The sequence below is a fragment of the Oryctolagus cuniculus genome, chromosome 1 (genome assembly GCF_051225735.1).
Source record: "Oryctolagus cuniculus isolate XC-2025 breed Fujian yellow rabbit chromosome 1, ASM5122573v1, whole genome shotgun sequence".
Taxonomy (NCBI): Eukaryota; Metazoa; Chordata; class Mammalia; order Lagomorpha; family Leporidae; genus Oryctolagus; species Oryctolagus cuniculus.
Window position 1 is genome coordinate 119,819,661 of NC_142867.1, and position 22,042 is coordinate 119,841,702.

The 22,042-nt window shown below is 47.9% G+C and overlaps 1 protein-coding gene and 1 long non-coding RNA gene across 3 annotated transcripts in view; one reads left to right on the forward strand and one right to left on the reverse strand.

Annotated features, from left to right (window-relative positions):
* The first annotated feature begins 6,657 nt into the window (after positions 1–6,657).
* DCPS (decapping enzyme, scavenger) overlaps positions 6,658–22,042 on the forward strand; it is a 48,334-nt gene continuing 32,949 nt past the window's right edge. Inside the window, exons 1-2 of the mRNA XM_002708301.6 lie at positions 6,658–6,885; positions 10,044–10,218. Of these exons, the coding sequence (XP_002708347.1) occupies positions 6,685–6,885; positions 10,044–10,218 (376 nt within the window). The 5' untranslated portion in view covers positions 6,658–6,684. The remainder of the gene's footprint in view (positions 6,886–10,043; positions 10,219–22,042) is intronic.
* On the reverse strand, positions 7,745–9,091 carry LOC149128595 (uncharacterized). 2 transcript variants are annotated; one of them, XR_016235820.1, is made up of 2 exons: positions 8,961–9,091; positions 7,745–7,909 (listed from the first exon to the last, which is right to left on the reverse strand). It is a non-coding gene; the product is annotated as an uncharacterized LOC149128595 (long non-coding RNA). The 2 variants fall into 2 exon arrangements; XR_016235819.1 differs by lacking the exon at positions 8,961–9,091 and adding an exon at positions 8,819–8,949.

The window sequence follows — 22,042 nt, forward strand, 5'->3', positions numbered from 1 at the left end:
TCCCACTTTGGACTGGCCCAGTACTGTCCATTGTGGCCTTTTGGGGGAGTGAATCAGTGGATGGAAGATTTCTGTCTCTTAGTCTCTGTTACTCTGCTTTCATATTCACACACACACACACACACACACACACAAAATACATAAAGAACAAATGCTGGCAAGGATGTGGGGAAAGGAGAACTTTTTTTTTTTTAAAGATTTATTTATTTGAAAGGCAGAGTTGCAGAAAAATCAGAGAGAGGTCTTCCATCCATTGGTTTACTCCCCAGATGGCTACCAACGGCTAGGGCTGGGCCAAGCAGAAACCAGGAGCTTCCTCTACGTCTCCCAGGTGTATGCAGGGGCCCAGATACCTGGGCCATTTTATGCTGCTTTCCCAAGCACATTAGCAGGGTTCTGGATTGGAATTGGAGTCCATATGGGAAGGTGCAACCATACAGGATGCTGGCACTGCAGGCAGTGGCTTAACCTGCTTCACTGTAATGTGGGCCCTAGGGGAACTCTTGTACTGTTGGTGGGAATGCAAATTAGGGCAGCCACTATGGAAAACAGTAAGGAGATTTCTTAACTAGAACTGCAATACCATCCAGGAATCCTACTACTGGATATATATCCAAAAGACATGATCATTCTATCAAAGAGATACCTGCTCCACTGTGTTTACCACAGCACTGTTCACTATAGCCAAGACAAGGAATCAACCAAGCAGTCCATCAAGAGAAAAATAGATAAAGACAACAGAATATTATTCTGCCATAAAAAGAAATGAAGTCCTCTCATTTGCAGAAAAATGGATGGCGCTGCAGGCCATCATGTTAAGATCCAAAAAGACAAATACATGTCCTTCGACCATATGTTGAAACTTAAAAACAAACACACACACACCTAAAACTCAAATTGAACACAAAATGGTGATTCCTAGAGACTGGAAGGGGTGGGGGTGACAGGAGTTTGGATAATGGGCAGCACCAAATCAGTTAGATTCAAAGAATAAGTTTCTAGTGTTACACAGCAATAATAGAGAGGCTAGTTCACAATAATCTAGCATGTATGGGTAACAGAGCAAAGAAACTCCAAGCCTCCAATCATAAAGTAATGTCAATGAGGAAAAATGTTGGTTAGCATGTTTTGATTAATACACATTTTATGAGTGTACTAAAGTACCACATTGTAGCCCATAAATATGTACAATTATTAATAAAAATAAATGGCCAAAGAAATCAATTTGTTGTACTGTAGGTAGCAATTGATCTTTTCCCAATAAGACTAACACAATTCATTTTAAAAAATGTTTATTTTGGTGCATACTATTTTTAAATTAACATATACAGAGAATATTCAGAAACTTCATGGAAATTGTACTTAATGAAAATCTATCCATAGGTTCCAAATTTTTAAGAATATTTGAAAATTTTCAGTCCAGTGTTGTGGCATATCAGGTAAAGCCACCGGCTGTGGTGTCAGTATCCTATATGGATGCCATTTGAGTCCTGGCTGCTCCACTTCCAATCCAGCTCTCTACTATGGACCGGGAAGGCAGTAGATGATGGCCCAGGGGCTTGGGCCCCTACACTCATGTGGGAGTCCCGGAAGAAGCTCCTGGCTTTGGATCAGCCCACTTCAGCCATTGCAGCCCTTTGGGAAGTGAACCAGCCAATGGAAAACTTCCCTTTTTCTACCTGCCTCTGCCTCTCTGCAACTCTGCCTTTCAAATAAGTAAATAAATCTTAAAAAACTGAAAATTTATTTGAAAGGCAGAGAGAGATCTTCCATCTGCTGCTTCATTCTCCAAATGCTCACAATAGCTGTGAGTGAGCCAAGCTGAAGCTGGGAGCCCAGAACTCAATCTCTGTCTCTCTTCACTCCCCAAACGGCCCAAATGGCTAGAGCTGGGCCAATTCAAAGCAAGGCCAGGAGCTTCTCCTGGGTCCCCAGTGCGGCTGCAGGGGTCCAAGAATTTGGGCCATCTTTTATTGATTTCCCAAGCCATAGCAGAGAGCTGATCAAAAGTGGAACAGCAGGGACTCAAACTGGCGCCCATGTGGGTTGCTGGCACCACAGGCACTGGCCCTCCCCAAGCAATATCTTAAGTGCTACACCAAATACCCATGCTGGGTATCAAAATTTTTGCACCAGAATAAACTTAACTTTAAATTACATTTTCCATGAATCTTTTGAAGAACTCTCACACACTATCAGTTGTAATTCTGGTTATTAGGTTAAATTGTATGCCACAGAAATAATCAAATTTGTCAACTGTTGGTTATAACAAACTCTCATCAGATTTTAACCATGGCAATTCCAAGTCATTGTAATCTGTAGACAGTGATTCTGATTTTTTTTCTCTGAAATGATTTGCAATAAAGCAATAATTGGAAATAGCTTATTTTCAAGAATGTTTATAGGAAAGACTTTATGACAGATACTTTTTATTACAGATTTCTGATTACTTGAAGATTACATCTTTGGACTGGTTAAGAACATACAGAGCTCTGGAGGGGTATTTGGTCTAGCAGTTGAAAAGTCACTTGAAAAGCCCACATTCCATATTAGGGTGGCTGGGTTTGAATCCTGGCTCGGCTTCTGATTACAGCTTCTGGTTAATGTGCACCCTGGGAAGCAGCAGAGGATGACTGAAGTGCATGGGTCCCTGATACCCCCATGGGAGACCTGGATCCAGTTTCTGGCTCCTGGTTTCAGTCTGGCTCAGCTCAGGCTATTACACACATTTGGGGAGTGAACTACCCAAAGAAAAACCCGTATCGCTGTTTCTCAAATTAAAAAAAAAATTCAGAGCTATAAAGGAAAAAAATTGGATTCATAAAACTAACCCAACATCAAGCAGAATAAGAATGAATTACATGGGACCAAATTGATAAAGCAGTATAAGTTTTATGGCTTTTTGAAACATCGCTAATTGTTTTAATGTTTTATTTTTCCAGACTTAAAGAAACTTTTTAAGCTATCTATAGCTTGCAGTGATTTGGTAAAGTGTACTTCTGTGAGCAGAACTGAAGTATTTACCTTTATTCCCATTGGATCCTCTAAAACTCAGAAACTGTCAGGGAGCATACTTACTTGATTGCAAAAATGTATCAAGAATCTACGCTCTTTATAATAGGACATTTGGAGACACTGGTATATTACTAAGACTTACACTGGAATGTTATATTTTCAGCTATGATCAGCTTTCTTTAAGCAACTGTGGTCCCCTTATGAAGCCAATAAAAACCTGTTGGAAAAATCAGCCTCATACCTTGCATAGAGAGTTGATGCAAGGTAAAGCATGTCCCGTTATGATAGATCCAGAAATTCAGAATACTTTGGGGCATCAAAAAGAAAGGAATTCACTGGGTATCACTGTCAAGTTTGGTGAAGTCCCTGGCTGTTTCCTATAGAGGCTTTTATTTTTTTTTACTTTGCATTTATGTATGTATATATGCATTTTTAAATTTTTATTTAATAAATGTGAATTTACAAAGTGCAACTTTTGTATTGTTGTGGCTTTCCCCCACAACCTCCCTCCCTCCCGCGGCCCTCCCCTCTCCTATCCCGCCCTTCATCGAGTTTCATTTTCAATTATCTTCATATACAGAAGATCAACTTAGTATACACTAAGCAAGGATTTCAACAGGCTGCACTCACACAATTGCTCAAGGTATAGGGTATTGTTTTACTAGTAGTGTTGTTTTTAAGTTTCATAGTAAACTCTCTGCTATGGCCAGGGAGTGCAGTGGAGGATGGCCCAGGTGCTTGGGCCCTGCACCCCATGGGAGACCAGGAAAAGCACCTGGCTCCTGGCTCCTGCCATCGGATCAGCGCGGTGCGCCGGCTGCAGCGGCGGCCATTGGAGGGTGAACCAACGGCAAAGGAAGACCTTTCTCTCTCTGTCTCTCTCTCTCACTGTCCACTCTGCCTGTCAAAAAAAAAAAAAAAAAGTTTCATAGTGAAACACATTAAGGACAGAGATCCTACGTGGGGAGCCTGTACCCAGTGACTCCCGTTGTTGATTTAACAATTGGCACTCTTATTTATGGCGTCAGCAATCACCCGAGGCTCTTGCCATGAGCTGTCTAGGCTATGGAAGCCCCTTGAGTTCACCAGCTCTGAACTTGTTTAGTCAAGGCCGTATCACAGTGGAGGTTCCTTCCTCCCTTCAGAGAAAGGCGCCTCCCTCCTTGATGGCCTGTTCCTTCTGCTGGGGTCTTGTTCACCAGGATCTTTCATTTAGGTTGTTTTTGCCACCGTGTCATGGCTTTCCATGCCTGTGAGACTCCTAAAGAGGCTTTTAAAAGTTGAATCCCAAATTACTTCTGAAAGATTTCAGCAAAGCAGATTTGAAGACAGCCTGTCACTGATCACTATCCTTGCTGAATTTACATAAAATAGGTCAAGTTTAGAGGCTAAATGTAACTGGACACAATAATCTTTAATAAAATGGAGTGACTGGAGTGAGTAAACTGTTTGTTAAAACTATTGGGGTATTGTGGTGCAGCAGGTTAAACCACAGCCTGTAATGCTGTCATCCCACATGAGCACCAGCTCAAGTCCTGGCTGCTCTGCTTCCAACCCAGCTCCCTGCTAGCATGCCTGGGAAAGCAGAGGAAGATGGCCCAGTGCTTGGGCCCCTACCATCCATGGGGCAAACCCAGATGAAGTTCCTGGCTCCTGGCTTCAGCCTGGCCTTCGGGTCATTTGGGGAGCAAACTAGTGGATGGAAGCTCTCTCAATCTCTTCTTCTCTCTGTAACTCTGCCTTTCAAATAAATAAGTCTGTTTAAAAAATCTATGTATAGGCCGGCGCCGTGGCTCAATAGGCTAATCCTCCACCTTGCGGCGCCGGCACACCGGGTTCTAGTCCCGGTCGGGGCGCCGGATTCTGTCCCGGTTGCCCCTCTTCCAGGCCAGCTCTCTGCTATGGCCAGGGAGTGCAGTGGAGGATGGCCCAGGTGCTTGGGCCCTGCACCCCATGGGAGACCAGGAAAAGCACCTGGCTCCTGGCTCCTGCCATCGGATCAGCGCGGTGCGCCGGCTGCAGCGGCGGCCATTGGAGGGTGAACCAACGGCAAAAGGAAGACCTTTCTCTCTCTGTCTCTCTCTCTCACTGTCCACTCTGCCTGTCAAAAAAAAAAAAAAAAAAATCTATGTATATGTATGTTATTTAAAAAATTTATTTATTTATTTGAAAGGCAGAGTTACTGAGCTTCCATCTGCTGCTGGTTTACTCCCCAAATGGCTCCAACAGCCAGGCTGAAGCCAGGGTTTCATTAGGGTCTCCCACAACGATGCAGATGCCCAAGTTCTTGGGCCATCCTCTGCTGCTTTCCCAGGTGCAACAGCATGGAGGTAAATTGGAAGCAGAGCAGCCTGGACTGGAACTGGCAGGAATATGGGATGCTGGCGGCTTACCAGCTGTGCCACAGCACCAGCCCCAAGAAATCTGTATTGTAGCTGTTAGCAGACCTTACCTCATTGTTTTAAAGATTATTTACCTACAGTTTGGAATGGATCCTCAATGTTTAGTTTCCTCCTCTACTGGGTTGAAAATCTCCAAACTAACGTCTCAGATTTTTTCCCCATTTTTCTTACTTAGGAAAACGCACAGAAATTTTCCGAAGGTCAGGAACTTGGGATTGGGCAGGTTTTATTAACGTCATTTGTCCTCCAGGACATTTTGTACTGGTTTTGCATAGTTTATAACCTCTTCAGGGACATATTCAAGAAGCCTGTGGATATGCGATCGTTGTTTTTTGGTTGAAGATATTTATTTCAGGACCTAAATCTCTCCTGAAAAATGCTCTGCCTTCCAAAACAAATCAGATTTTTAGCCAATTCATTATATCTTGGCAGATATCTGGTAGAAATACCAAAATCAAACCGTCCTTAATACCTGGCACTGAAAACTGCATCTTGTTGCTAATGGTCAAAATCCGGCAAGCCAGAAATAACGGGCACAAAAGGAACTCACTAGAGCAGAAATTACAAGGAAGAATTTTATACGGGGGGGGGGGGGGGGGCCGCAGATATCCTGACGGACGAAGCAAATCACTTCCGCTGGTAGAAAACAGGAAAAAGCCTCCGAGGCCAGAGGACAAGCAGGTAACGTGCAGCGCCAGCCCCGTTCAAGTACTTACCTTTCTCCTCTGCAAAAAGCACCCACTCTATAAAGCAAGGAAGGGTCACGATGGACATGTCTATAAATAGTGAAAGTGGCTTCAGTGCGCCATAAAAAAAAAAAAGGACCAAAAAATTAAAAGGGCTCTTAGATTTCAAAAACATTCCTTCCACAGAACCAGCCAAAAAAAGGACTAAGAATTAAAACGTTAGCCTGCAAACACGGCGTCCAGCCTCCGCGGTCCCAAAGCGTCTCCCAGTTCCCGCCCCCGGCGCGCAAGACTTGGGCCCCGCCACCTCCAGTCCGCTTCTTTATAGACCCATCGCCGCTTTCTCCCTTCCCTCCGGCCCAAAGAACAGCCGCAGCGTCCGAGGCCAGCAACCTAGACTAAACCTCCTCCTTCCGGGAGACCCGCCGGGAACCTCCTCCCGCGGGCATGCGCAGAATCCTCCGCCGCGGGCTCTGCCGCGAAGCACGCCGGGAGTCGGAGACGCGGCCTCAGGAGGATCCCCGGCGGAGGGGCGGGGCCGGCGGCTGGTGCGCGCAGGCGCACATCTCCTCCCAGGCAGCATGGCGGATGCAGTACCCCAACCCGTCAAGAGAAAGCGCGAATGGGATGCTGAGGAGGCGGAAGCCCCCAGTCCAGAGAAAAAGGACGGCGGCGTTGGAAATGGGACCCCTGCTCCTGTCAGCTTGCCGTTCTCCGGCTTTAGACTACAAAAAGTGCTGAGGGAGTCTGCGCGGGACAAAATCATTTTCTTACATGGGAAGGTACCATTGGGCCGCCCTGAGGTGGGCCGCGGGAAGGAGGGAGCCAATCGTCGCCGTGGAGGAGGATTTTTTTTTTCCGACTCCTGGCCGGGTGATACCAATCACATGTCTCGGGGGAGGCGGAGTTTACCACTAGACTGCAAGGGGCGGGGGCAAGGCGACAAGATTACCGGGGCCGTAGTCTAGATGTACTAATTACTCTTTCATCAGAAACATGTGCTAGTACTTGTAGAGGCCTTGCATATTAAAAAGCACGCACTGGGGCAGGGTTGTGGCGTAGCGAGTAAAGCGCCCACCTGCGATGCCGGCATCCCATATGGGCGCTATTCCGGTCTCTACGAATAGCCTGGGAAAAAGCAGTGGAAGATGGCCCAAGTGCTTGGGCCCCTGTCATCCCCGTGGGAGACCTGGAGGAAGCTCCTGCTTAGGCTTGGCCCAGCCCCCGCCATGGCAGCATCTGGGGAGTGAACCGGCAGGTGGAACATCTCTTTGTCTCTCCCTCTAACTATGACACTCAAAAAAAAAAAAAAAAAAAAAAACGCATTAAGTTCCATATGCCATTACTCAACATTCATTCAGTAGCAGTAAACGTTTCTAGAATCCTTGCTAGACCCTGCCTTTAGAATACAAGTAAATCCAGGTAGAGACTGGGGAATGTGAGCTCCACTTTACACCACTTCAGCCCCAACAGAATATATTAAGTTGTTTCTTCAGTTCCATATGTTGTGCACTTTCAAAAATTTTTAGGATTTTTTAATTTGAAAGTGCTATGAAAACAGAGATATCTTTTTTTAAATAAAAGATTTATTTATTTATTTGAAAGTCAGAGTTACACAGAGACAGGAGAGGTAGAGAGAGAGAGAGAGGTCTTCCATCTGCTGATTCACTCCCCAGTTGGCCGCAACGGCCAGAGCTATGCAGATCCGAAGCCAGGAGCCAGGAGCTTCTTACAGGTCTCCCACGTGGGTGCAGGGCCCAAGGACTTGGGCCATCTTCTACTGCTTTTCCAGGCCATAGCAGAGAGCTGGATCAGAAGTAGAGCAGATGGGTCTTGAACCGGCGCCCATATGGAATGCTGGTGCTTCAGGTCAGGGCGTTAACCTGCTGCACCACAGCAAACCACCACCACCACCCCCACCACCACCCCCACCCCACCCCACCCCTGCCCCGCTTTTAAACAGAGATGTCTTTCATCTGCTAATTCACTCCTCAGATTGCTGCAACAGCTTGGGCTGGGCCAGGCCAAATGAGGAGCCTGGACTTTCATCCCGGTCTTCCATGTGGGTGGCAGGGACCCAAGTACTTGGGCCATCATCTGCTGCAACCGAAGTGGAGTGAACATAACTCAAACCACTCAAAAATGGGATGCCAATATTACGAACAGTGGCGTGATCTGCTGTACCACCACAACACTGGCCCCACTTTCTTTAAAAACAATTTTTTAAAAAAATTTATTTGAAGGGGCCGGCACTGTGGCGCAGCGGGTTAAAACCCTGGCCTGAAGTGCCAGCATCCCATATGGGCACCAGTTCTGGTCCTGGCTGCTCTTCTTCCGATCCAGCTCTCTGCTATGGCCTGGGAAAGCAGTAGAAGATGGCCCAAGTCCTGGGGCCCCTGCACCTTCTTGGGAGACCCAGAAGAAGCTCCTGGTTCTTGGCTTCGGATTGGTGCAGCTTCGACCGTTGCAGCCATCTGGGGAGTTAACTAGAGGATGGAAGACCTCTCTGTCTCTCTCTCTCTCTCTAACTCTGTCTTTCAAATAAATAAAATAAATATTAAAAAAATTTATTTGATAAGAGAGATTTTTCAACCACTGGTTCACTTCCCAAATACTTGCAACGGCTGGGCCTGAGTCAGGCCCCTGCCAGGAGCCTGGATCTCCCATCTGGGTCTCTCATATGTGTGGCAGGGACTCAAGTAATTGGGTCATCACCTGCTGCTCCCTGAGATGTGCATTAGCCAGAAGCTGGAATCAAAAGCAGAGCTAGATCACAAATTCAGACACTCTGATATGGAATGTGGCTGTCTTAACCAGTTCACCAAAGGCTTGCTGGTGGTGTGGATATGAGCGTTACCATCCATGACCTTCAGGATTGCCGAGTGTCGCTCCCCCTCTTCGTGGAGGAACGACACAGGACCCTGCGCTGTTCTTTCGTCTGCTCGGCCCTCCCCGGGTTTGCTGCTGGTTCTTCCCGGGTTGGCTACTATCCCTTCCACCTCCGTGGAAGGGCAGTTCCCCCTGGCCACATTCCCCACTTCCGCAGGGGAGTGGCACACCACCGGCCGACTCTTCTCGGGGGCTGCACAGGTGTTCCTTCAGCTAGATGTTCCCCATAGATGTTCCTGGTGCATGCCGTCTCTCTCCTCCTTTATAGTCCTCCTCCGCCAATCCCAACTCGGCTGCCCACACGCCGAGTACGCTGCTCTCCAATCAGGAGCAAGTCCTACAGTTTATTGGTTGAACTGGAGGCAGCTGTGCGGAAGCTGTTTACTTCTCTCCCAGCGCCATATTGTGGGAGAGCAGATGCATAGAATAAGTCTTAATTCCAGTAACTCAGTCTAGTCCGGTTTGCTCCCCACACCGAGTGTGTCCAGGGAGACAGCTACACATAGCTGGCTCCAATACCATGTACTCAGCTCTCTAGCAGAGGTTGAGAACTGGAACTGGTGAGGAGGCCTTGCCAAGGTCAGGGGCAGGGGTTTCCCAGAACCCCTAGCAGGAGCTCTTACCTCTGGGAGGACCTGTGTTTGATGTTTTATGAGGATCTGTTTGGTTTTCTTAGCCCTGCTGGTCTTCAGTGTGCATCACCTGCTGAAGTCGTGAGCCAGGACAGCCTTCGAGCTGGGAGTTGGCAGACCCAGATTCTAGTTTCTGTCAGCACTGGCTGTTCATGTGACCCAGGGCAAGTCACTTAATCTCTCGAGATCTCAGTTTCTTCATCTTCTAAAACAGGGTGAATTTGAGAGAGGTCTCATAAGCCTGACATAGAAGACTGAACATCTTTGCATCTTTTGGAAGAAAGGTGTGAAAGTACCACATGGGTTTGGGTTAGAAAAGAACATGAGTGCCGTTGACCAGAAAAACTGCAGGGGAGGAAATCCCAAGGCCTCACCTGTGTCTCCACCCGTGGGTCCACGGGTGTTGTCTCTGCCCACAGGTGAATGAGGCTTCTGGGGATGGGGATGGAGAGGATGCTGTTGTGATCATGGAAAAGACGCCATTTCAGGTGGACCAGGTGGCCCAGCTCCTGACCGGCAGCCCTGAACTCCAGTTGCAGTTCTCCAATGATATCTACAGCACCTATCACCTGTTCCCTCCAAGGCAACTGAGTGGTGAGCAAGTGGTGGATGAGGTGGCTGTACGTGCGGAGAGTGGGACGGTGGGAAATTAGGGGATGTGGTCATCAAGCTATGGATACCTGATTTGCATATTCTGGTACAATAGTCCTCAGTGAAAGAGGAGGGTTTAACCCCACAGGACATGTGACAATCTCAAGACATTTCTGTGTTGTCACAACTGGTGAGAAGAGTACTAGTGGCATCTGGTGGGTCGAGTTCAGGGATGCTGCCAAACATCCTAGAAGGCACTGGACAGCCCCATGGCAAAGAAAAGTCAATTGAATCCAACTTGAGAAACCCTATTCTGATGTAGTATATTTGGGGGAAGGAGTGTGAGTCATAGGATAAAATAATAGATTCATTTACCAATTGAACAATCGTAACTCAACACTTCCAGAACCCTTACCATTGTACTAGCCTCTATTCCAGGCACTCTACATGTATTAATCATTTAATCCTCTAAATAGCTCTACTATGAGAAGGCTTTGCCGGTGGGGAAACAGGTTTTGAAAGGTTAAGTAACTCGTCCAAAATCACACAGCCAGCAAGTGGCAGGAAAGCTAAGGCCTTTGTGTAGACTGAGGTCTCGTCTGCCAACTCTTATACTGTGGGCCCAGCAGTGCGGGGTGCTGCCGAGATCAGTCGCCTACTTGATGGAACCCATTTGCTGTTGGGGGAGACGACAGTGTGATTGAGGGAGTGAACTGGGGAAGGGCAGCAACTCATGGATGATAAGCAGAGATTGTTTTTGATTGTAAGCATTTTTTAATTCAGTCAGATGAAGACTATTCCATGGCCGATGCCAGGCATAGCATGCACACATGCTTTCTTGTTCTAGACGGTTAGGTTTGTAGGTGCTTTACTGGAAACGTGAAGGACACTGGTTGATCTTAAAGTTTCTTTCCAATGAAGAAATCCCGGAATCTGTTTTGCAACACATGGCAGTTTGTCACATCCCTCTGTCTTCTGTTTGCCTCCCAGCATTTAGGAAGAGTTTGAATCTACAGATATCCTGCTCCGCAGACTTTTTGATAAGTCCTTCTGCACTCCCATGAAAGGGTGCCATTGTTGTCCTTTGGAAATACATGTGAACACTTGATGTCAGACAAGCAAACCTTTCACAACTGAGAGCAAAACAGCCTGATCCTCTGTTGAAAGAGAGCCAGATTAATTGGTCAAGTTGATGGAAATGTTCAGCTGTATTTACTTTCTCAGGCACTGACATTTAAGCAAATATGTTCTTTGACCTGGTGTGGCAGAAGCATGACAAGAAGGCATTGTAGCTACACATGGCTCGGGGATGCCCCCCAAGTGCAGGCTCTGGGTCCATTATTTTGTTTCCCTGCTCTTTCCCTCACCTTCTGCACCCCCTCCACCAACCTGCCTCACCCTTAGCCAGAATTCAGAAGGCTGTGCTGCACGAAACAACCTGTGGGTTCCCAGGCTTTCTTTTGCGTTTTATTTTTCTAGCACTGCCCACAAATGGTGTTGATCGCCCCCTGTTTCCATCATTTTATTCAAGGTTCAAGATAAGCAGTGAAAGAGGCAGTTGATCAGTGGCACACCACAGGTCCTCTTTGACATTCACAGCCCCACACATCTCCATAAACCTTTTCCTGCCCCCCTGAGAGCTTCGGTGTTGGCTTGTCCTGCCTTCTTAGCATGCAGGTTGTGCTTTGCACTCTTACTTTCCCCACTCAAACTAGGCCTGGGGGTCAGGAAGTCACAACAATTTGCTTCAGAGCCTGGCCCTGTGTCTTCCTTGTTTGGCTATAACTCTATCTTTGGGTGATATTTAGATAAGTAAGGGCTAACAATTTTTTTTTTTAAATGAATGAAATAGCGAGGTGGGTGTTATAGCACAGTGGGTTAAGCTGCTACTTGAGATGCCAGCATCCTATATGTGAATGCCGGGGATCAAGTCCTGCTTCTGCTTCTGATCCAGCTTCCTGCTAATGTGCCTCCTGGGAGGCAGCATGTGATGGCTCAAATACTTGGGTCCGTGCCACCCATGAGGGAGACGTGGATGGACTTCCTGACTTCTGGCTTCATCCTGGCCCAGCCTTGGCTGTTCAAGCATTTGGGGAGTGAACCAGCAGATGGAAAATCTCACTGTCTGTCTCCCCTCCTCTTTCTCGCTCTCTCTCTTGCTCTGCCTTTGGAATAAGTAAACTTAAAAAAGAAAGAAAGAAGCCGGCGCCGCGGCTCACTAGGCTAATCCTCCGTCTAGCGGCGCCGCCACACCGGGTTCTAGTCCCCGTTGGGGCGCCGGATTCTGTCCCGGTTGCCCCTCTTCCAGGCCAGCTCTCTGCTGTGGCCAGGGAAGTGCAGTGGAGGATGGCCCAAGTGCTTGGGCCCTGCACCCCATGGGAGACCAGGATAAGTACCTGGCTCCTGCCATCAGATCAGCGCGGTGCACCGGCCGCGGTGGCCATTGGAGGGTGAACCAATGGCAAAGGAAGACCTTTCTCTCTGTCTGTCTCTCTCTCTCTCACTGTCCACTCTGCCTGTCAAAAATAAAAAGAAAGAAAGAAAGAAAAAGAAACAGCTAATATTTTAGGCTTTGTGGAGCACACGTGGTCTCTGTCTCTTGAGTGAAAACATCTCCCTTAGCTTGCTGTATGTGCTGTCAGCGGCCAGGTTTGACTTGTTGACCATATTTGTCAATCCTTGTTTCAGGTTTTTGCCCAAGTGTGGTGTGTGGATCAGTAGTATTTTTTTTTTTAAAGATTTATTTATTTTATTTGAAAGGCAGAGGCAGAGAGAGAGGTCTTCCCTTTGCTGGTTCATTCTCCAGGTGGCCGCAGCGGCTGGAGCTGTGCTGATCTGAAGCCAGGAGCCAGGAACTTCTTCCTGGTCTCCTAGGCGGGTGCAAGGGCCCAAGGACTTGGGCCATCTTCTGCTGCTTTCCCAGGCCATAGCAGAGAGCTGGATCAGAAGTGGAGCAGCCGGGATCGAACCGGCGCCTCAGCGGCTTTACCCCCTATACCACAGCGCCATCACCCTAGCAATATTGGCACTGTCTGGTAGTTTGTTAGAACCAGACTCTCAGGCCCCACCCTAGACTACAGAATCACAATCTGCATTTTAGCCAAATCTTCTGGCAAGTTATATGCACATTAAACTTTCACAGGCACCAGTCTTTAAAAAACACCATTCGTCTGCAGGTGATGCCTGCCTTCATTTCTCCATCCTGACCTCCCTGAGAACTTCAGATTCCTAGTGAAGTGCGTGCCTGCTTGATGTCTCCATTTGGAGAGCTCATAAGTGAAATGCAAGAATCCAGCGCTCTGATAGATTTAAAAGCACTAAACCCATATTCCAGAGTAGCCACTACTATTACTCCACTGTGCTGGCCAGGTGCTAGGTCCTGTAGCTTTAGAACAAGTGAGATTCTATCCCTGCCCTGTAGTCTTATTTAAGAGGCGGTGAGATACACAAATTATTACACAGAGAAGGAGGTAAAAGTAGGAGGGTTTGATTGCTATCTGGATCCAGAGGACAGAGGTCCTTGAGGACTGAATCACAGCAGACTCATTTGCAGTCCCCAGCAGCCAGACCCATGTTAGTGCTTAATTAAGTGATCACTGAAGGGTGAATCCTGGAATGAACCCATCTACTGGTTCTTTTTCCCGTGGGCCAGACATTGCACAGCCACAAGGGGGCAGCGTTGCCAAAGTTTTCATGCTGCCTGCGCCTCTGGCGTCTGTGGTGTCACTGGATGAACTAGAATCTTCCCCGGCTCCTGTCTCTCCAGTCTGTCTCAGAATCACCAACTCCACATGGCCCTCAACATGCAGTTCCTGCAGCTCTGTGCCTCCCACACAGTTGCCACATTGAGCTTTCATGCTGTCTCTGGCTGCTTTTCTCAGCCCTCTTTCCCAGAATACTGTTTGCCCCCAGGAGTCCCCACTCCTCTTTTCTGAGCTGGCTGCTCTCCTAGATCAGCAAAACTGTGTGCCCAGCTGATTTCTTCTGATACTTCTCTGGTCCTTAGCAAATTTCTATTCTTCATCCAGGCTAAGATTGTGCAGTCTTCTCATTGATTTGTCCCTTCCAGCTTCTTGGCTGACCACAAGAGGCTGCTCCCGGGAGCCACTTGCAGCCCCCGCCCTATGAGCTAATGGCGAGAATATGACTCGGGGAGCCAGACATGCTGGGGCTCCATCCGCCTTGCCAGCACTTTGTAGTATGGTGCGTGCTGGAGCAATGACATGCTGTTTTAGTATAATGCAGGGGTTAAGAGCAAGCCTCGGGTTAGACAGATCTGGGTTGAAATCCTGGCTTTGCAACTCACTAACCATGAGGACTTGGGAAGTTTCTGTGTTCACTTAGCAGATGTGAACTGCCTGGCTGTGCTAGCCACCCTCCTTAACTGCTAGACTGTAGTCACGCACACAACAGGTAGTCTCCCTGTCTTTGGAGTTGCAGTGAGGCACACGTCTGAGGGGCCATGCACACAAGAGGGGCTTCTCAGGCTGGGGGTCCAGGAAGGCTCTGCAGCAGAGATGACCCCCACGCTGAGACCTGAAGGTTGGGAGGGAGCCAGTAGCTGTGCTGAGGAGGGATGTGGGGAGGGTGTGGGGCTGAGGGAGGGGCACCTGTTTTTCGGGAGGAAAGAGGAACAGAAAGCAGGCAGGTGTGTCGGGAGTGTGGGCCGTGGGCGGGTGGCCAGGGTGTGTAGCGCAGAAGTTGTTAGGAAAGTAGCTTCAGTTATTTTCTCTGTTAGATTAGTAGCTGAGCAGACCTCAGTGGACTGATTATGAAATAGATAAGGAAGTGTTTTACAACATTTTTGAGCCTCTGACCACAGAGAGACATTTTATTCTGGGACCCAGTACACAAAAATATACAGGAACACGTGTCAGTGAAACAAAAGTTTCACGAAATGAAACTTAGCTGTATTTGATGGATACCCTCTGGTATCTTCTGTTCTGGCCTTGTGTGTTTCTTTTTAAAAAATACTGGTCTTAACCTTCTAAATTGACTTTGTGGTTACTGTCAGGGGTTGTGACCTATTGAGATAAGGCATCTAAAGCACTTAGCACAGCAGTTGGCACAGGGACTATGTCTGATAAGTGCTGTTCCTGTGTTATCTATGGTTGTTTCTCTACCTTTGCAATTATGTGAGCCTTACGTGGAGCTGTAGAGTGAACCAGGGGAAGAGTTGGGGGAAAGCTGCAGGCCTTGACTGGGACAGGTGTCCTTTCTTTCCCCTGCCTGGCTGCATGATGTCTTTTTGTTTGTTTTAATGCTTGCTTGTTTGTCTTTTTTTTTTTTTTTTAAGATTTATCTTATTTATTTGAAAGAGTTACACAGAGAGAGAAGGAGAGGCAGAGAAAGAGAGAGAGAGAGAGAGAGAGAGAGGTCTTCCATCCGTTGGTTCATTTCCCAGATGGCTGCAACAGCCGGAGCTATGCCGATCTGAAGCCAGGAGCCAGGAGCTTCTTCCAGGTCTCCCATGTGGTACAGGGGCCCAAGGACTTGGGCCATCTTCTACTGCTTTCCCAGGCCATAACAGAGAGGTGGATTGGAAGTAGAGCAGCTAGGACTCATATGGGATGCCAGCACTGCAGGTGGCGGCTTTACCCACTGTGCCACAGCACGGGCCCCTGCTTGTTTATCTTTATCTACTTGAAAGGCAGAGTGACAGAGAGAGAGGAATCTTCCATCTGCTGATTCACCCCCTCCAAATATCCACAATCAGCCAGGGCTGGACCAGGCCAGAGCTAGGAGCTAGAGCCTCCAATCTTGGTCTCTCATATGTCTGGCAGGGCCCCAAAACTTGAGTCATCGTCTGCTGCCTCCTGTCATACATTCGGAGGAAGCTGGATTGGAAGCAGAAGAGCTGGGACTCTGACATGGGATGCAGGTGTCCCAAACGGCTGGTTAACCTGCTGTGCCACACAACAGTGGCCCCATCCACACCACATCTGAATGCTTCCCCTGCTATCCAGGCAGGGCAGAGCCTCCATCAGCCCCTTCTGCTGCCTCCATTCTCACGCCTGTGGGCTGTCAATGGAGCCCTTTCATTGAGAGCTCGTTCCCTCTTACCTGGGGAAGGGGGGAGATGGTAGGGAGAAAGGTATGACTCAGAAACACAGACTGCCTCTAAAAAGGCCAATTGTTTTCCTGGACGGAATGCAGGGGCTGGAATCTCAGGTTCAGAGCGGAGACAGGCGCCTGTGTGAGCGAGGCTGGGGCAAGGAGCAGAGGGCTGGGATCCTGGGAATAGCACCATCCTTCGGTTGCAGGGAACTCCAAGTACTTTCGCCACAGGCAAGAGGCAAAGCTGGGATCTCTAGAGGGAGGGGTGCAGCTGCTTGGGAGGAGCATTTTAGGAGACAAGTCACTCCCAGAAGAGTCTCCCTGGCAGCATAATTGGTTTTAGAAAGAACACACACACATGCACACACACACACAACTGGAAAGAGTGAACGGACAGCCACCTCTGTGTGGCAGTGAAAATGAACCACAGCTGAGTCTCACCATGGAGAGCAAGAAAGACGACACGGCACACTCAGTGCAGTTCCAGGGACAGGAACTGACAAACAAGCAGAGCAGACAGTCCACTGGCTACTGATGCATGGCTGTGAAGACAGAAAAGCACTGATCAACCCCAAATCTTGGCCAGCACCGTGGCTCACTAGGCTAATCCTCCGCCTGCGGCACCGGCACACCGGGTTCTAGTCCCGGTCGGGGCGCCGGATTCTGTCCCGGTTGCCCCTCTTCCAGGCCAGCTCTCTGCTGTGGCCCAGGAGTGCAGTGGAGGATGGCCCAGGTCCTTGGGCCCTGCACCTGCATGGGAGACCAGGAGAGGCACCTGGCTCCTGGCTTTGGATCAGCGCAGTGCACCAGCTGCAGTGCACCAGCCGCAGCGCGCCGGCCGCAGCGGCCATTGAGGGGTGAACCAACGGAAAAGGAAGACCTTTCTCTTTGTCTCTCTCTCTCTCTCACTGTCCACTCTGCCTGTCAGGAAAAAAAAAAAAAAAAAAAATCTGGAGGCAGCTTCTGCCTGGTGGGGGCAGGCCAGAGACAACATCAGGAGCCCTGCTGGCAGTGTTTCTAAGATCGTGTTCCATGTGTGAGTTCTTTTTGTTTTATTTTAGGTTCTTAAGTGGTACGTGGCTTTTTACACACACATAACACACACACACACACCTTCATTTTATATGTACAACAGATTTCCCAGTAAACATTAAGAAGAGTCGGCGGATCCTTAGATAGACCAAGCATATTCTCCCATGATTTTGAAGGCTCTATCCCCGTCCTCAAGTTTGGTGTTTAGTCGATGCTGCTGAAAGTGAAAGTGTTGGGTTTTTGCCTCCTTCTTCTGGGTTTCCGGCATTAGCGGACTTCCCTTTCTGCCTGCTCCTCTTGTGGGGCGGGGGGCGTGGCCAGGCCAGACCCTGTTTTTCTGCAGCAGGGGAGGAGGGCCCTGCAGGGCAGAACAAGGCAGTGTGGGCAGGTCCTCCAGCCATGGGAAGAGAAGTGTGTGTACCAGGCTGCACAAGGGCCTTTCGGGCTCATCCCTGTGAATGTCCTTAGCGGCCCTGCCACTGCAGCTGAGCCAGTGGACAAGAGATCTCTGGACAGGGGATGGCTTGCCAAACAGGTCTCTGCAGGACCCGACCAGAGCACCATGGCCAGCCAGCATGAGAAGTCCTGCAGGCCTACAGCTGGTGAGCGGTTCCAGGGAAAGGCACAGAATTGCCGAGACTCAGTTTCTCTGAATGAAAAGCCCCTCCTAGAGTCATAGTATCTGAGGATGGAGTGGAGAGAGAATAAAATCTCTAATAATCAATAGCTGTGGACTAGAACTGTTTGTCCAAATTAATTCAAGGGCTTTGTCAAATACAGAATCTGGAAATGAGTAAGAGTCCCTAGCATAGGGCCTGGGTATTTATCCGTCACATGGTCAAATGATCAAATACACCCAAAGCTCTAAGTGGACTGGAGCAGGCGCTCGTGCCGCTCTGCCCATCCTTCTCCCACTTCTGAGAAGTAGCCCTGGTCTGAGGTTAGTGCTTCTGGTGGTTTACTCTGGATATTCAGCTGAACAATGTGCTTAGACAACTCTTTTGATAAATTTCAACGTTATCAGTTCCCTACAGAGGAAGTGTACTTCCTTTCCCTCCCTCCCCTCTCCTTCTAATTTTTGAAAACAAATCTGTCATAATTGAAGATTTTTTTACAGTGTATTTATTAATTTTTATTTATTTGAGAAAGAGAGGTCTTCTGTTTGCTGGTTCAATCCCTAGATGCCTACAATAGCCATGGATTTGCCAGGCTAAAGCTGGGAGCCTGGAATTCAGTCAGGGTCTCCCAGATAGGCTGTGAGGATTCAAGTCCTTGAGCCCTCATCTGCTTCCTCCCTGGGTGTGTATTAGGAGGAAGCTGGATTGAAACTGAAGTAGCTGGGGGGCCGGCGCTGTGGCTTAGTGGGTAAAGCTGCCTCCTGCAGTGCCGGCATCCCATATGGGCACCAGTTCAAGTCCCAGCTGCTCCACTTCTGATCCAGCTCTCTGCTATGGCCTGGGAAAGCAGTAGAAGATGGCCCAAGTCCTTGGGCCCCTGCACTCAGATGGGAGACCTGGAAGAAGCTCCAGCTCCTGGCATTGGACCGGCGCAGCTCTGGCCATTGCGGCCATCTGGGGAGTGAACCAGAGGATGGAAGACCGCTCTCTCTCTCTGCTTCTCCTTCTCTCTCTTTGTAACTCTGATTTTCAAATAAATAAATAAAATCTTAAAAAAAAAAAAAAAGAAAGTGGAGTAGCTGGGACTTAAACCCCAGGTACTTTGATATAGGATATGGGTGTCCCACATGATGGCTTAACCACTCTGCCACAGTGCCCACTCCTCTTCCATATTTTTGATAAAGATTTTATAATTGCCTTTGGACTCCTAAGCATAAGTAAAATCTTTAGTCTTACTCCATCTTCTGGAGGTTTTATGCCCCCCAGGTGAGAATGTCAGTGCCCACAGTCCTCTTGCCACCCACTTTGCCTTTCAGTTTCATCTGTGGCTGCCCTTTAATCTCACATTGCTGATGGTGTGTGCTGGTGTATAACTGTAGTGGAGTCTTTAACACATTGTAAGTTGGATTCTGGATTCGAAGCCTGCAAACAAGGCTTCCATTGTGGCCATGTGAGAATTTGCTGCGCGGTTGAGCAGAGTGTTGGCTGTTTGTTCCTTTCCCAGTTGCCAAAAGCTGAAGGGTACCTTAGAAAGTGCGTGGAAAGGGGCCTGCACTGTGACATAGAAGGTTAAGCCACCACCCACAGCGCCGACATCCCATGTGGGCGCCTGTTTGAGACCCAGCTGCTCCACTTCTGATCCAGCTTCCTGATAATGCTCCTGGGAAAGCGGCTGAAGGTTGCTCAAGTGCTTGGGCCCCTACACCCACATGGGAAACCTGGATTTAGTTCCAGGCTCCTGGCTTCAGTCTGGCCCAGCTCTGGCCATTGTAGCCATTTGGGGAGTGAGCCAGTGGACGGGTCTCTTTCTGCTTCTGCCTCTCTCCCTCTCTGTAACTCTGCCTTTCAATTAAATAAATCAGTTTAAAAACAAAAAAGTTCATGGAAGGTACAATTAAACAATAAGGTCATTTTGAAGCAAAATGACTGTGAAACCCAAAGCAGATGTTTAGTATAGCAGTTAAGACACCACTTGGAACCCCTGTATCCCATGTCAGAATGCCTAGGTTCTAGTCCCAACTCTGCTTCTAGTTCCAGCTCCTTACTAGTGTGTTCCCTGGGAAGCAGCAGATTATGGCTGGGGTACTTGATCAAATCCCTGCCACCCACATAGGTGACCCAGGTTGAAGTTCTGGGTTCCTGGCTTCAGCCTGGCTCAGGCCTTGCTGTTGTGTACATTTGGGAGTAAAATCAGTAGATGGAAGATCTAAGTTTATTTTTAAAAATGGTAAAACCCTTCCATAGTGGGGTATGCAGAAAGTTCATGGAAAATGAACATGAAAAGCTGCAGGAATTTCAACATATTTTTGAGCCAAAATAAACTTAAAAAAAAAGATTTGCATATATATTTGAAAGTCAGAGAGAGGTAGAGACAGAGAGAGACAGATCCATCTACTCGTTCACTCCCCAGATGGCTGCTGGGATCAGGGCTGGGCCATTTGAAGCCAGGAGCTTCATCTGGGTCTCCCACGTGGGTGGCAGGGGCCCAAACACTTGGGCCATCTTCCGCCTCTTTTCCCAGGCGATTAGTAGGAAGCTGGATTGGAATTGGAGCAGCCAGGACATGGACACATTCACATGGGATGCCAGCATTGTACCACACTCGTTCCCAGAAACGAACTTGTAATACTATTTTCAATGATCTTTTTAAAGCTCCCTTGAATAATCTCCGTGCCACTCCTAGGAGAGTACTTCTGATGCCCAGGCCCAGTTGGATTCTCTTTCCTTACATTCCAGCAATTCCTCTAGTCGTGCTGTTTCTGTTTGTCTCACAGTTGAACCATTATTCTCTCAGCTTTTATTTCCTCTTGGAGTTTCTAGTTGCCTCTCTTTTCACTGGGGCTAAAAGAATGATGTACTTTTATTCTCTGCTCTTGAAATTATCTAGCCACTTAGTTTGATAATTCTTTACTGAGATCATCTTCCTGGTAACACTGTTTGCAGAGACCTCTTTCCTGCTTCTCCCATCTGCACAGGTGGTTCTTTAGCCATCCTGGAGAGCTGCTGTTTTCAGAACTTTTATGTTCTTTTCTTTTTTAAAGATTTTATTTATTTATTTGAGAGGTAGAGTTATAGACAGTGAGAGGGAGAGACAGAGAGAAAGGTCTTCCTTCCGTTGGTTCACTCCCCACTTGGCGGCAACAGCCAGGTTCATTTCGATTTTCAGGTTCATTTCTCTTCCTGTCCTTTAGCTGTTATTTTTTTAAAAAATAAATATTTGTTGAATTTATTATCTTTCAGCCACCATGCAAAGCAATGCTTTTTTTTTTTTTTTTTTAAGATTTATTTGAAAGTCAGCATTACACAGAGAGAGGGGAGTCAGAGAGAGAGAGAAAGAGAGAGGGGTCTTCCATCCGATTGTTCACTCCCCAATTGGCCACAACAGCCTGAGCTGTGCTGATCCAAAGCCAGGAGCCAAGAGCTTCTTCCAGGTCTCCCATGTGGGTGCAGGGGCCCAAGGACTTGGGCCATCTTCTACTGCCTTCCCAGGCCACAGTAGAGAGCTGGATTGGAAGAGGGGCAGCTGAGACTAGAATCGGCACCCATATGGGATGCTGGCGCCGCAGGCAGAGGATTAACCAAGTGAGTCACGGCGCAGGCCCCTGTCCTTTTCTTTCTTAGCTTAATCTCTTGATCAACTGAAGTACATTCTTTAAAGTAACTCCTCAGAAAGAATATGTGGGAGGTAAACTTTGAGTCCCTTATTTTGCTGTCACTTTTGACTGATAGTTTAACTGAATACAGAATTTAAATTTACTTTCCCCCGAAACAGCAAAAGCATTGATCTCTTAACTTCAAGCATCTGTTGTGCTTAATAAGACCTCTGATGCCTGTCCATTCTTACCTCTATGTGGGTAATGGGGATCTTTTTGTTTTTGTTTTGTTTCTTTCTTTGCAAATGTGTAATGTACTCTCTTTATCTTTGGTGTTCCGAAATGTTATAAGCCTGGGTTTGGTTTGGACTGTTTTTTTTTTCCCCCCACTCATTCATTGCCGTGGACACTCTTGGACTCTTTCAATTTAAAGTCTTATGATGGGGGGTGGCATGTAGCCTGGTTAAGACGCGTGTGTCCTATGATGGACTGCCGAGAGTCCCTGGCTGCAGCTCCTGACTTCAGTGT